The sequence below is a fragment of the Chrysochloris asiatica genome, unplaced genomic scaffold (assembly GCF_000296735.1).
Source record: "Chrysochloris asiatica unplaced genomic scaffold, ChrAsi1.0 scaffold00064, whole genome shotgun sequence".
Taxonomy (NCBI): Eukaryota; Metazoa; Chordata; class Mammalia; order Afrosoricida; family Chrysochloridae; genus Chrysochloris; species Chrysochloris asiatica.
The window spans coordinates 5,085,665-5,100,637 of record NW_006408582.1 but is presented as its reverse complement, the minus strand read 5'-3'; the positions used below and the strand labels follow the sequence as shown (position 1 = coordinate 5,100,637).

The window sequence follows — 14,973 nt, the reverse complement described above, 5'->3', positions numbered from 1 at the left end:
ATAGTTTTTCTGTTTTCTATCTCATTTATTTCTGCTCTAATCTTTATTATTTCTTTTCTTTTGGTGGGTGTAGGTTCCCTCTGTTGGTCTGTTTCTAGTTGTTGTAGATGTTGTGTTAATGTGTTAATTTTAGTTCTTTCTTCTTTTTGGATGAGTGCATTTATTGCAATAAATTGTCCTCTCACCACCACTTTCGCCGTGTCCCAAAGGTTTTGGTATGTTGTTTTCATTCTCATTTATTTCTAGAAACTTTGCGAATTCACGTTTAATTTCTTCTACTACCCAGTCGCTTTTCAGCAGGGTGTTATTCAGTTTCCATGTATTTGACTTGATTTCCTTGGTCTTCCGATTGTTGATTTCTAATTTGATAGCATTGTGATCTGAGAAGTTGCTTTGTAGTATTTTGATATTTGTAAATGTATGTAGATTTGTTTTGTGGCCTAAAACATGGTCTATCTGGAGAATGTTCCATGTGCACTTGAGAAGAATGTGTATTGTGCAGTTGTTGGGTTGAATACTCTATACACATCTATGAGTTCCAGTTGGCTGAGTGTGTTGTTTAGTTCTTCTGTGTCTTTGTCAAGTTTCTTTCTGGTTGTTCTATCCATTTTGGATCATGGTGTATTAAAATCACCCACTATTATTGTAGATTCATCTATTTCTTTCTTCAATTCTATAAGAGTTCGTTTTATATATTGTGGCGCTCGTTCATTGGGAGCATAGATATTTAATATGGTTATTTCATCTTGTTCAATTGTTCCTTTAATCATGATATAATGTCCATCTTTATCTATCATGCTGGTTTTAGCCTTAAAGTTTATTTTATCCGAAATTAGTACTGCCACTCCTGTTCGCTTTTTATTGGAATTAGCTTGGTATATTTTTTTCCATCCTTTAACTTTTAGTCTGTTTTTGTCCCTGTGTGTGAGATATGTCTCTTGCAGGCAGCATATTGAAGGATCTTGTTTTCTTATCCATTCTGTCACCCTCCGTCTCTTAACAGATGCATTTAATCCATTTACATTCTGTGTAATTATCGATAGGTATTCATTGCTGTCATTACATTTTTTATGTGTGTGTGGTGTTGCTGCTTCTTTGTTCTGTTTGTCTTTCTTTGTTGAATTCAGGATTTTTGTGTTCTTTCTTGTTAGTTTCCTCATAGTTTTAATGTTTTCATATTCTTCCTGAGTTTTCATTCTCTTGGTATGTTGTGAAGTGTTAATTTTCATTGAGGTTGTCTTATAGTCCATTAGCTTTTCTGAGCATTTACTACAGGCTATTTTATCCTGTAATTGACCTGACCTTCTGGCTATCTGGATCTCTTTTCCTATATGTTTACCTTCTTTTACATTGTATTTGTTTTGGTCATAGACTGACCTTCCAGAGTCTCTGAGTTTGTTTTTATAATTTTGTTTTGTTAACGATTCTTCTTTCTGTTGAGTTAATTCAGGGAGGTGCTGCCACATATGTCAATCTCTGGTTGTTGTCTCTTCTTGTTGGTTCTCAGTCCACAGAACTCCCTTTAGGATGTTTTGTAGTGCAGGATTGGCTTTGGTGAATTCCCATAGCTTCTGTTTATCCTGGAATGTTTTGATTGCACCATCATATTTGATTGATAGCTTTGCTGGATAAAGGATTCTTGGTTGGCGGTTTTTTTCTTCCAGGGTTTTATATATGTCTCCCCATTGCCTTCTCGCTTGCATTGTTCCTGCTGAGAGTGCTGAGCTTAATCTGACTTGCTTGCCTTTGTATGTGACCCTTCTGCCTTCTCTGACTGCTTTCAGAAGTGTCTCCTTATCTTTAAGTTTGGAGAGCTTGACTATGATATGTCTTGGTGATTTTCTTTTGGGGTCTGCTCTTCTTGGAATCCGTTCAGCTTCTTGTATGTTAATTTTTTCACTTCTCAGTATGATGGAGAATTTTTCTTCTAGTAGCTCTTCGACTATTCTGTGGACTTATGTGTTTCTTCTTGCTCTGGAACGCCAATAATTCTTAAGTTATTCCTCTTCATGTTGTCCAACACGAATCTCAGACCTTCCTCTAATTTTTAAAATTTTTTTTGTGTTTGTTCTATCTTGGTGGTATTGAGAGACTTGTCTTCCGGCTTGCTGATTCTTCCTTCCATCTCATCTATTCTACTCCTCTGCCCTTTCAGAGTGTTTTCTATTTCTGCCATTTTGTTTTTGATTGTTTATACCTCTTTATGTAGGCTTTGCATTGTTTCCAATGCTGTATATATCTTGTTTGATTGTTCTTGTAGCACTTTCCTGACTTCTTCCTTATTTTTCTCAACTCCATTGTAAAGTGTTTTGAAACATTTTATAATCATTTTTCTGAATTCTTTCTCAGGCATTTCCAGGGCCTGCCCTCCTTCCAGAATGGAGTCCAGGTCTACTTCTGGGTCCTTTGTCTCAGATATTTTATCTTTTTTCTGGACATGTGCTGATATGGTCATCTGTTTTTGCTTCTTGGACATGTTTGATGTTTATCTGTGGCCCTACTGCTTAAATGAGTATGTATGTATTTTGGTACTTTTTTTTTATGCTTTCTGGTTTCTTCCAGGAAGATGTGGTCAGAGTGTGGTCTTCCCTTTTCACTCATCTTATTGCTTGACTCAGATTAACTTTCACAGGTGCTGCCTGTTTCCTTGGTAGCTGGTATTGGTTATTGCCTGGGTTTTGGTGTTTAATACAGTGTGAATGTAGCTTGGCTATTTGGCAGCAGTTGCTGACTCTTCTTGTGTAGAATAGGGAGACAAAGAGTCCTCCAATAGCAGAAGGGAGGCCAGGCCGTCTGGCCTTCTGGCAAACTGGAAGTCCTCTCCATTAACTTTTAAATCCATATTTCTAAACTCTTTGAAGTCCTCTTGTATCATATTCATTTTACAAAGTAGACCAGAGAGGTGAGTAACTGAAAAAGCAAGGTTTAGGGGTCAGACCTAGTGACTAGTGGAACACATCAAAGATGACAGACAGTGTTCTTTCCTGCAGAGCCCAAGTGCAGCCTTAGAACCTGCCCTATCCAGCACCCCAGTCAGCTGCTCCCACTTGACTAGAGTTGACATGTGAGTTGAAGCTACTTGTCATTTTTGGATTATCCCCTATTTATTGAGAGGGGCATTTCCAGAGACTTCTTGGGGACACCAACACATGAATAGCAAAGTTGCCCTGTGCTGTATGTGCTGTGCGGAGCCAGGTGACCTCACCAGCAAGGGACTTGGCTCTCACTCTCACCCACTGGTCTTGGAGCTCACGAAGGAAATTCCTGCCTCCGCAAAATGGCAAACACTATTCCTAGAGGGAAGGAAGGACCACCTGCCAACCACCAACCAGTCCTATCTACAATACATACCAAGGATTAAAGAGGGTCTTTTAGGAATAAGTGGAATTAATGGAGGTCTGAATAATTATTCAAATCACTGGCCTTTTTTTTTAAAAAAAACTGTTGTTTTAATAAATAAAATTTTCCTATGAAGATATAGCATTTCCTAAGAGAATGAAAGCACAGTGGGAGAAAATAGATTTGCTATTCATAAGATTAGAAGTGCTGTTGATCTGTGGGAGATCATAAGAGACTATTTTCTCCCCAGTTTAGCATTAGTCTTTTCACGCTGATATCATGAATCAGAATGAAATGTAAAACTGAGAATTAAGCAAAACACTTTGAATAAGGAGATTGTTCTGTTTATAGAAATCTCCTTTGCCTAGCAGTGGGCTATTAAAGCAGCAGACTACATTAGCAGTCAAGCACCTAAAAGTTTAGCAATCATATGATTAACAAGTTGAAAATAGAAAAGTGTAACAAGGAAAATATAGAGGGAGAAGACAGTGACCTATATTATAGTTAATTATCAAAACTGGAATGTTAAAATAAAAAACAAAAAACAAAAAAACAACTGTGGGTGTGGAAGAAGCAATTATAACACCAGGGCCACCCACTGTATGTGGGGCAGCCACCAGCCAAGGTACCACCAGCGAGCAGGCTGACTTACCTCTTCCATCCGGGTCACCCCAATGTCTGGGAAGGCAGACTGCACCATGATTCGGGGCACGGGCTGAGAAAACAAGTAAAAAGGCAAGTTAAGCATTAGCTCTGTGAAAGGAAGGATCAAGAGCAGCAGAAGAGATATCACAAGAGGTTGTCATCGGACAGACTGAAGAGTCAATCAGGAGAACCCACCAGAGGTGAATTTTTACAACTTTCAGGAATTCTAACAAGTCACATTGTCAACTAGCTGTGCAAGCAATGAGGGGTTCCTACACACACAGGAAACATTAGAAACCAGGAGCACAGCGAGGGTTTACCTCAGCTAGAAGACAACAGTAACATATACAGTACGCTTTTACACACTCCCACGTCCTCCCTCTCTACAATCATACACACACATTAACCAAAGGGTGTACATATCAGTGCTCCAGGGATTTATTGAGCCAAGTGAATGGAACAGACTGGAGGTGGAATCCAAAGCAAGTCCTGAGTGTCAGGGGATCTCAGGGTGCAAAAGGAGGACTGGTGATTTGTAGTCATAGGAAGCCAGTAGAAAATAAGCCAGTTTTGCTAGAGCCCAATTCCAAAGGCAAAAGACAGAGCAGGTGAGAATCTATGGGAAGCCTTAAGTATCTAAAACTAAACTGATTATGCAAAGTTGAGAGATTCCTGAGTAAAGAAAGCAGATCAGGAAGACTGCTCTAGCAGTAGAAGGCAAATAAACAGGGGACATCTTTAAAGACTAAGGCAGGCAAATCAGTAAAGAGAATGTAGCAACAAAACAGGTATGAAGGGATGAGACCCTGAATGAATGGATGGAAGCAGTAACACCAGCATGAAGGGAGAGAACTTGGTTACTTATGGACATTGTTACTTAAACAGTACTTGTTTCGAGGAATACTTTTTAAAGTTAAAAGTAAAAATACAAATAAAGGCATGGTAAGAATAAGGGAAGTCAAAGAAAGCATCTGATTTATAACTATGAAGAAGAAATCAAAATGGTGTGGTGCTGTAGAATAAGCACTGGACTGCTAACTGCAAGGTGGGCAGTTCAACCCCAACAGTTGCTCCCTGGAAACCCTATACAGGATTGCTAAGTGTCAGAATTGACTTGATGGCACTCAAGAACAATAACAACAACAAACTACAATATGGCAGTTAGATGTAGAAGCAGACATGAGTATCTATGGGAGAGACCAAGAATCTGTCATGTTTGCCTTTATTCTCTCAACCAGTCTTTGACTCCTTACCAGATCTCCTCATGCTAATACAACAGTTTGGCCCTCTGTGTACTGGGAACCTCTGACAGTGATGTTATTTGGAAATATGGTCTTTGCAGATGTAATTAGATGAGGTTATAGTGGGTTAGAGTGGGCCCTAAATCCATGACTGGTCTCCTTGAAAGAGGAAGATATACACAGGGAGAATATGGGCATGCTATGAGGAAGGCAGAGTTTGTATGATGCAGCTACAAGTCAACCCAAGCCAAGAATTGCCAGAAGCCACCAGAAACTAGGAAGAGGCAAGAAAGGATTCTTCTCTAAAGCCTTCAGAGGAACAGAGGAGAGATAGCTATGGAGGAAACCAAGGAGATTAGGCCAAAAAGGTGGATTTTCGAGAGAAGGGCACTGATTGGCGAATGGCCTGCCAGGTGAGGTGTGACCACCATGAACTTTTGTAAGCAGTCTTGGCAACAGAAGGTGGCCTGGCAAAGCAGATACACAGGTGACAGGAAAGGTGTAATTCATTCTTTTCCCTGTGCTCCGCTGGTGAGCTGAGGTGTGGCCAGATCCCCAATTCATCCACCCACAGCTCAGACCTTACTCTCAGAGAGTCTGGATTCACATGTTCGTGAGCCATGCCCGTGAGGCGGGGCCAGCAACACCACATTGGTGACTGGATTCAGGCAGGATTAGCTGCAGACCTAACAAACCCACAGAGCCACCAGACCCCCAATAAGTCTAGCAGAAACCCTCATAACTAGTCACCCTGCTCCCAGTGCCCTGTGGTCCTAATAAACCTTGAAAACAGCTTCATTGAGGGCCTCCACTAACTACTTCCAGATTGACTGCCCTGAGCCTAGACAACACGGAGGCCTATAAAGAACCCATCTATGGCCAGAAACTTCGTTGTCACATCCCTTTCTGTACCCACCTCATGAACTTCTTGGCTGGGAAGAGCCCCCAGAGTTCTCTCCTCTTCAGGTCCAACAGCTTACTGTTTGTTTATTTCCTTTTGTTGTGTCATTGCTTTTGTTTGTTTCTCCTTTCTTCTTTGCTAGCTCTTCCCCTGAATTTTCTCCTTTTTATCTCTACTTTTGTTTGTCCTTAATGTCTTCTGTTTCTCATTTCCCCCCTTCTTTTTTTCTTTTGACCTTTCTTTACTACTCTCTACTCTCTCTCTTTTCATCTTCCTTCTCCCTGGTTCTTCTTAAAGAGTTTTTTTTTCCTTTTATTTTCTCTATTATTTTTTTGCTTCTATATCTCTATTTTCCTATCCCTCATTTCTCTTTTTAGTTACTATATTCTTTTTTCTGGTTGCTTCCTGTTTTTATTTCTCATTTATCATTTATTATTTTCTCTTTTCAATGTTGGTTACTTGTTTGTTGTGTTTTGTTTTCTTGTGTGTTTTGGTTGGGGGAAAGGGAGATTTTCATCTCTTTCCCACCCAACATGAAACAACAACAGTGCCCACACAACCCAGCCACATCCATACCCTTTGCAGCATTTCCCACTAGGCAAGAGCCAATACCAGCTCCTATAGCACCTGCTCAATGATATACAGCTAACACCAGTCAACCCATCCTAAACTGCGGTACATGAACAGTGAGTGAACGGAGAATCGTGCACATGATTCCATTCTCTAACTACACCTACAGGAGAAAGATAGTGAGGGCCTATGAACATATAATCATCAATTAAATATGACAACAGCACAATGTCCCAAGACAACAGACAATTTTAGCTCAGACAAAGGAACAAGAGAGAATGATTCAAACAAATGACCGAGATGCAAAAACAGAAACCATTTCTGAGGAAGAACACTAATGGAACTAATTAAAAAAGAATTCAAGAGAATATTAAGTACCTCAAAAGGAGTGATAAAACATGGAGGAAAGTAAGAAGAACACAGAAAAACCTTTAGAAGAATCCAGAAAAACAAGACAAGAACAAACAGACAAAATAAATGCAAATTTTAAAATAATCTAAAATCTGCAATTAGATACCCAGAAAATTAATACTAAGATTTCTGATGTGGACAATACATTGGAAGGGTAAAGGAGTAGATGTGAAGCAATGGAAGCCTGAATTAATTAGCTTAAAGATAAATCTCTTAATACTAGTAGTAGTCTATATAAGAGCAATCAGAAAAAAAGAATTAAAAAAAAAAAAAATTCAAAGGAAGCCTAAGAGTTATGTGGGACACGATGAAGAGGAATAACTTACAGATGATCAGAATTCCAGAACAGGAAGAGTCAATAAAAAGGCACAAGGAGTTGTTGGAATAAAACTTCCCTAACATCATGAAAAATGAGAAGATAAACAAAGAAGCTGAACGAACCCCATACAGGATAGATCCCAAAATAGAATCACCAACATATATCGTATTCAAACTCTCCTTTTGTTGAATACAAAACCAAAGATGAAGAAAGAATCCTTAGAGCAGCTGGGGAAAACCAAAAAGTTACCTACAAAGAAGAACCAGTAAGACTTAACTTTGGTTTCTGAGCAGAAACCATGCAGGCAAGAAGGCAATGGGATGACATATATTAAATTATGAAAGAAAAAAACTACCAACCAAGAATCATATATACCCAGCAAAGCTATCCCTCAAATATACTGATGAAATCAGGATATTTCCTGAAAAATAGAAATTAAAAAGGAATTTGTAATAACCAGACCAACTTTACAAAAAATACTAATGGGTGCTCTTTGAACTGGGAACAAACACCAGTAGACAACAACCTGAGATTAACATATATGACACCACCCTCCAGAACTCAATCTAGGTATAGAAGCATTTCAAGTAAAACAAACTTACAAGACTGAAAATAAGGAACCAGAAATATTAATTTATAATGAAGTCAACTACAAAGCAAAAAGAGTGACTAGTGTAAGATACAAAACTTCAAAATAGTGAGGGAGTGAAGTAGATTTCAAGATTTAAACAGGAAAAAAATTAGTAAATTACAGAGTAACCTCAAAGAAAATCAATACATCACACCAAGGCAGGAAATAGGAAACCCATAAAGACTTGTTGTTAGGTGCTACTGAGTTGGTTCCTACTCATAATGACCTTATGTCCAAAAGAACGAAACACTGTCCAGTCCTGTGCCATCCTCACAATCGTTGTTAAACTTGAGTCCATTGCTACTGTCACAGTGCCAATGTATCTTTGGGAGGACTTCCTGTTTTATGCTGACCCTCCACTTTCTCCAGCAAGATGTCCTTCTCCACAGACTGGTCACTCCTTATATGTTCAAAATATGAGAGACAAAGTCCTTGCCATTCTGGCTTTTAAGGAATATTCTGACTCTACTTCTTCCAGCAGATTTGTTTTTATCTTCTAGCAATTCATGGTACTTTTAATTTCTTCTCCAACACTATAACATAAATACATCAGTCCATCCATGGTCTTCCTTAATCATTGTTCACCTCTCTTTGGAATGGGCATATGATGATATTGCAAATATCATGGCTTGAGTCCATTTTACCTTGGTCCTCAAATTACCATCTTTGTTCTTGAATACTTTAAAGAGGTCTTCTACAGCAGATTTGCCTAAGGCAACACGTCATTTGATTGCTTGACTGCTGCTTCCATGAGTTATACTGGATTCAAGCAAAATGGAGTCTTTGATAACTTCAATCTTTTCTCCATTTATCCTGATGTTATTTATTGGTCTGGTGGTGATGATCGTTGTTTTCTTTACATTAAAGTACAACCTATACTGAAGGCTGTGGTCTTTGATCTTCATCAGTATTTTAAGTCTTCTTTACTTTCAGCAAATAAGGTTGTTAACAAATCTTTCTCCGATCCTGATGCCAGGTTTTTCTTCATATAATCCAGCTTCTCAGATTATTTGCTCAGTGTACATATTGAATAGGTATGGTGAAAGAATACTACCCTGGCACAAACTTTTCCTAATTTTAAACCATTCAGTGTCCCTTGTTCTACTTGAACAACTGCTCCTTGGTCCACGTACAGATTCCTCATGAGCACAATTAAGTGTTCCGGAATACTCATACTTCACAATGTTGTCCGTTGCTTGTCATGATTCACACAACACAAAAGCCTTTGCATAGTGCAGGGTATACCCTTTGGTTGGTTGATGATTCATGGAAGGGATTGTAACTATGGCAATGAAATGATATACAATAGGATGAATGTAAAGCTAATGTTCTCCCAAGTAAACAATCACATAATTCACAATAAAACTTTTTTTTTTTTTTTTAAAGCCTTTGCATGGTCAATAAAACCCGGGCAAACATCTTTCTGGTATTCTCTGCTTTCAGCCAAGATCCATCTGACATCAGCAATGATATCCCTTGTTCCATGTTCTCTTCTGAATCCGGCTTGAACCTCTGGCAATTCCCTGTCAATATATTGCTGCAGTCATTTTTAAATTATCTTTAACAAAAATTTACTTGCAAGTGATACAGATAACATTGTCCAATGATTTCGGCATTCCACTGAGTCACCTCTCTTTGGAATGGGCATAAATATGGATGTCTTTCAAACATGTCTAAATTTCTTGGCATAGTTGAGTGAGTGCTTCCAGTGCTTCATCAGTTTGTTGAAAGATTTCAACTGTATTCCATCAATTTCCCTAAGCCTTGTTCTTTGACAATGCCGTCAGTGCATGTTGGACTTCGTCCTTCAGTATCACTGGCTGTTGATCATATGCTATCTCTTGAAATGGTAAACCTAGCTATTTCTTTTTGGATCAGTGACTATAAATTCTTCCTTCTATCTTCTTTTGATGCTTTCTATATCATTCAATATTTTGCCCATGTTACTGTTGTTAAGTGTTGCCAAGTCGGTTCTGCCTCATAGTGACCCTGTATAGGGTTTCCGAGGAGCAGCTGATGAATTTGAACCACTGACCTTGCAGTTCAAACCAATCTTGAAGTCGAGTCCTTATCCTACAGTGCCCTACCAGAACTCCCTGACAGTATTCTGGTGTTATTCATCATGTTTCAATATTCAATATTCTGTTGCTATCTAACAATGTCTTACTGCTACTCAGTAGGTTTTCTGTGGCTAACCTTTCAGAAATAGTTTGCCTCTCCTTCTTTCTAGTCTTAGTCTGGAAGTTTAGCTGAAATCTGTCCACCATGGATGTACCCTGCTGGAATTTAGTAAACACTCAAACAATAGCAATGAAGAATTGACAAGAAAACAAACAAAGTTAATTTAGCATAGAAAATTACTTGGAAAAAAGAAACCTGCTGTTGTTGTTGGTAAATGCCAGTGAGTTGTTTTCCACTCATAGTGACCCTGTATAGGGTTTCCGAGGCTGTAAATCTTTACAGGAGCAGAAAGCATCTTTCTCCCACAGAACCGCTGGTAGTTTTGAACTGCTGACCATGAGATTAGCAGCCCAACTCCACCACAAAATATAACACACACAGCAAAAATGACAGCCATCAGTTCATACTTATTTATAATTAGATGAAATGTAAATGGGTGAAATGCAGCAGTCTAGAGACAGAGAGTAGCAGAATGGATCAGAAAATAGGATCCTTCAATATATTGATTACAAGAGACACATCAAAAAGATGAAGTCAGCCTAAATGCCCATCAACAGAAGAATGGTTAAACTTTGGCACATACATACAAAGGTATACTACGTAATGTTGAAGATTAACAATTAATCTGTCAAACACTTCATAACATGGATGAACCTGGAGGGCATTATGCTGAGTGAAATTAATCAATCACAAAAGGACAAATAACTGTATGAGACCACTTTTGAAAAGAATTAAAAAATGTTTTTCTTGATAAAAGGAACAATCTATGATGGTTATGGGAGGGAAGGATTATTCACATGGGTGACAAGACAGGCAATACACAACAAGAGGGAGGTTAGCAGAGGAAAGATGAAGGTAATATAGGAGACACGGAAGAATGCAAGAATTAAAGTGAATAGAGGTATATGCTGCTAACTGTAGATACATGGAAGGGAATGCAATCATTGTCATGAAGTATATGATTTGTTGAATGTAAAACTGATGATCTACTCTGTAAACCACTCAATTCACGATAAAATGTTTTAAAAAACACCTGGTGGAAGCTAGGCCATTCACGGGAGGGTCTGAGCTACAAAGCCCTCCTTCCCACACCGCAAGTAATTCTTCAACAAGAGGAGGTCTTCCTTCGCAGTACCTTTTAATATCTTGCAAGAAAAATATCACTATAGAGAAAAGCTAAACAAAGTATGAGGTCAAGTGATATTTTTGTAAATGTTGACAGAAAAAAAAATGAGGCCATCCTTTAAAATACTACCTTATTTATCAGTTTGTTATATTGTGATGGCTTGCAAGTTGCTGTGATGCTAGAAGCTATGCCACTGATATTTCAAATATCAGCAAGGTCACTTATAGCAGACTGGTTTTAGTAGTGCACTAAGATTAGGAGGAAAGGCCTGGTGATCTACTTCTGAAAATTAACCAATGAAAACCTTATGGATAACAGTAAAACACTGTCCAGTTTGCTTCCTTTGGATACGCCATCAGGCGTGATCAAATGCTGGAGAAGATCACATTTGCTGAAGCAGAGGACGAGTGAGGGCAGGGGAAATAATGGTAACGATGAACTCCATGATGAGGAAGGCACAGGATCAGCAATGTTTCATTCTGTTGTACATAAGGTCCCCATGAGTCAGAGGCAACTCGACAACAACTACCTACCCATTGAAAAAAAAAGTGAGGTTCTCACTCTTCTACAAATTTAGTTAAATTTTATCAGGCCTCACAATGTACAAGGTTTTGAAAGTGAGGACACAAAAGTTAGAAAGACATGGATTTTGGTTTCAATATATTGTCAATCTAGTTTGGGAGAGGAGCCTGTTTGCAAATAAGTAAAACATAAGATAACATGACAGACATTAGAATGAAAGTTTCAAAAGTAAGTGAATTCAAAGAAAGAAATGATCATAACAGATCTAGAAAACATTCATGAGGGGAATTTTGAGACCGCATTGGAGAATGGGATTTTCCCAAGGTAGAGATGCTACTAAAGGCATGTAGAAGGCAGGATGGCAAGAGTCATTCTTTGTATTTGAAGTGTTCTCTCTACTCACATCTCCATCCTGTGAAAAGCAACTCATCCCTCCAGTCTTTGGGGAGAATAAGCTAGCCTGACCAGCATGGGTACAGGTAAGAGCTGATGGTTGATTTTCACAGACAATAAAGAGCTAGCAAATGAACAGCTATCAACTACCAATAAGAATTATGCTTCCATAAAATTAATCCTGAGATCGAGGAGACACTAAACTTGTTGCTGTTGTTATTAAGTGCCATTAAGTCAGCTCCGACTCATAGCAACACTGTATAGGGTCTGAGGAGAGGCTGGTGGATTTGAACTGCTGATCTTGCAGTTCAAACTGACACTGCAGTGAAGTGCTTGTCCCACAGTACCAAACCAGGACTCCAAGAAAATTAATCCTCAAATCAAGAGATACTTACGGAGATAAATTAAGAACTTACTTATGTGGTTAAGTAGAGAGTTAACAAGATTGTAAACTTGGATAAAGAAACTAACATTCAGCAAAATGAAGGATGTTATTTAACCCTTGGAAACAATTGGCTGCAGATGCAAGGGAATACAAAGAATCAAAGAAGACACCAAGGAAGTATGCATAATAGGAAGAAGGGTAGTTGGTGTTTTAGAAAAGACAATGCCTGTATATGCACCTGTGCACATGTGTGCAGGCAAGTGCAGGCAGGGGCGGGGCATACTGAGCTTACTATATCTGGCAATGTTTAATAAGAAAAATTCAAGAACCTTACTAAGGGTACCAAAAATACCTACAAAGTAGACTTAAATCATAAGGGTGCCATTTGTCCTTCACACATAATAGCTACAATTTCCAAATGTGTATTGTTTGCATTTTTAATGCTGCTTTACATATCCCCTGAGCAGTCAGTTGCCTCCTATTTCAGGAGCTCAAAACATTCAGATCGTAAGTTCATTAATCCTTACGACACATCTGGTAACTATTAATAAAAATGACTGCAGAGTATTTTGCAGCTATAAATGTTAAGGAGAAGTCCCATGAGGCAAGTGAATACAAGTATAATTATCTACATTTCACACTACAGAAACTCAGGCTTTGAGAGAATTCACATCATGGTTAGGTGCATTCAGGTCGCCCAGTGAGTTAGTGGCACAGAGGGAAAAGGACTGAGTCCTCAAGTGCCAACTGAGCCTGCAATCTTCTGGGTCATGTTGTCTACTGAGCATGGATGAAACCTAACTGACACTAAGTGACAGGCAACAGAAATGCTGAAATATACTCCAGGAAAATGGTGGTGGTCACTTTTCATATCAAAAATCTAGTGATTTTTTCCCTTAATTCTGGCCTTCACATGCCACATGAGTATAGATAATAGTTAACATTTTTATGACCTTGCATACATACAAATTATTTTGAAGATCCCTTTGCCTATAAGAATAAAGCTTAAACTCCTTAATGTGAAATACAAGAGCCTCATCACTCCATGAGTTTGCACCCTTCTCTTAAACTTGTCATACTACACTACTCTGAGTTCTCTGGATAAACTGCTTTTCCAGGCCCTTCCTTGTGCTCCTTCCATTTAAGGAATCCCATTCTGCTTGACGAATACCTATTTGTATTCAAATGATCGAGAATGCAACTATTGGTAGAGAAAGTTGAAGATTCATAAAAACAATTAATCCAATGCACTAAAGGGTCACACATGCATCAGTCTCCATGACCCTGAGATCAGAAGAACTAGATGGTGCCCTGCTACCACTACCAACTGCTTGAAATGGATCACACATTAGAAGGTGTTGGACAGAGAGAAAAATGTGAAACAAAACTCAATATCATAAACAAGACCAGGCTTATTACTCAGACAGAGACTGGTGGAGCCCATAAGACCATGTCCTTTTCAACAAAATTTTACTTGCATGTGATATTAATGACGTTGTCAGGCTATCTTTTTGGTATAGTGACTGTATTCTATCTTCACTTGATGCTTTCTGTATCATTCAATATTTTGCTCATAGAATCCTTCAATATTACAACTCGAGCCTCAAATTTTTCTTCAATCCTTTCAGTTTGAGAAATGCCAAGTGTGTTCTCTCCTTTTGGTTTTCGGATCACAGGTCTTTGCACATTTCATCAAAATACTTTATTTTGTCTTCTTGAGCTTGCTTAAAGTAAAGAAGATTTGAAGCACTTAACTGATGAAGATCAAAGACTACAGCTTTCAGTGTGAATTAAACCTCAGCATAAAGAAAACAAAAAGTCTCATAACTGGACCAGCAAGCAATGTCATGATAAACAGAAAATCTGGAAATTGTCAAGGATTCATTTTACTTGAATCTAGACTCAACACCCATGAAAGCAGTAGTCAAAACATCAACCAACATTATTACATTTAGGCATTATCTGTGCAAGAGACATTTTCAAAGTGTTCAATATTTGTGACATAAAAATTACTGGTGAAAGGGGATGGGGAATGATAGTGATAGGATTTTATGACTTAATTGTCAATAGTTGTTAGCAGGATTAATTGTGATTGCCACAACTGTAATTGCAGATGTGTAACTACACAGGAGGAGTAGTTAATCTTTCATTTTAGGAACAGATGATCCCAGGACCATTAAAAAGGAAGGAGCATGAGATCCCTACCTAGAAAAGTGGCAGGAGCAGAGATGGTGGCTGTGTGCCTGCGGGCAGGAGGCTGGCTAGCAGAATGTGCCCTCTGGACATTTAAATAAATACATATATTTTTT

General features: G+C 38.5%; 1 protein-coding gene across 1 annotated transcript in view; it reads right to left on the bottom strand.

Annotated features, from left to right (window-relative positions):
* KIF13B (kinesin family member 13B) overlaps positions 1–14,973 on the bottom strand; it is a 294,477-nt gene that overhangs the window by 16,865 nt on the left and 262,639 nt on the right. Inside the window, exon 38 of the mRNA XM_006864335.1 lies at positions 3,988–4,054. Within this exon, the coding sequence (XP_006864397.1) occupies positions 3,988–4,054 (67 nt within the window). The remainder of the gene's footprint in view (positions 1–3,987; positions 4,055–14,973) is intronic.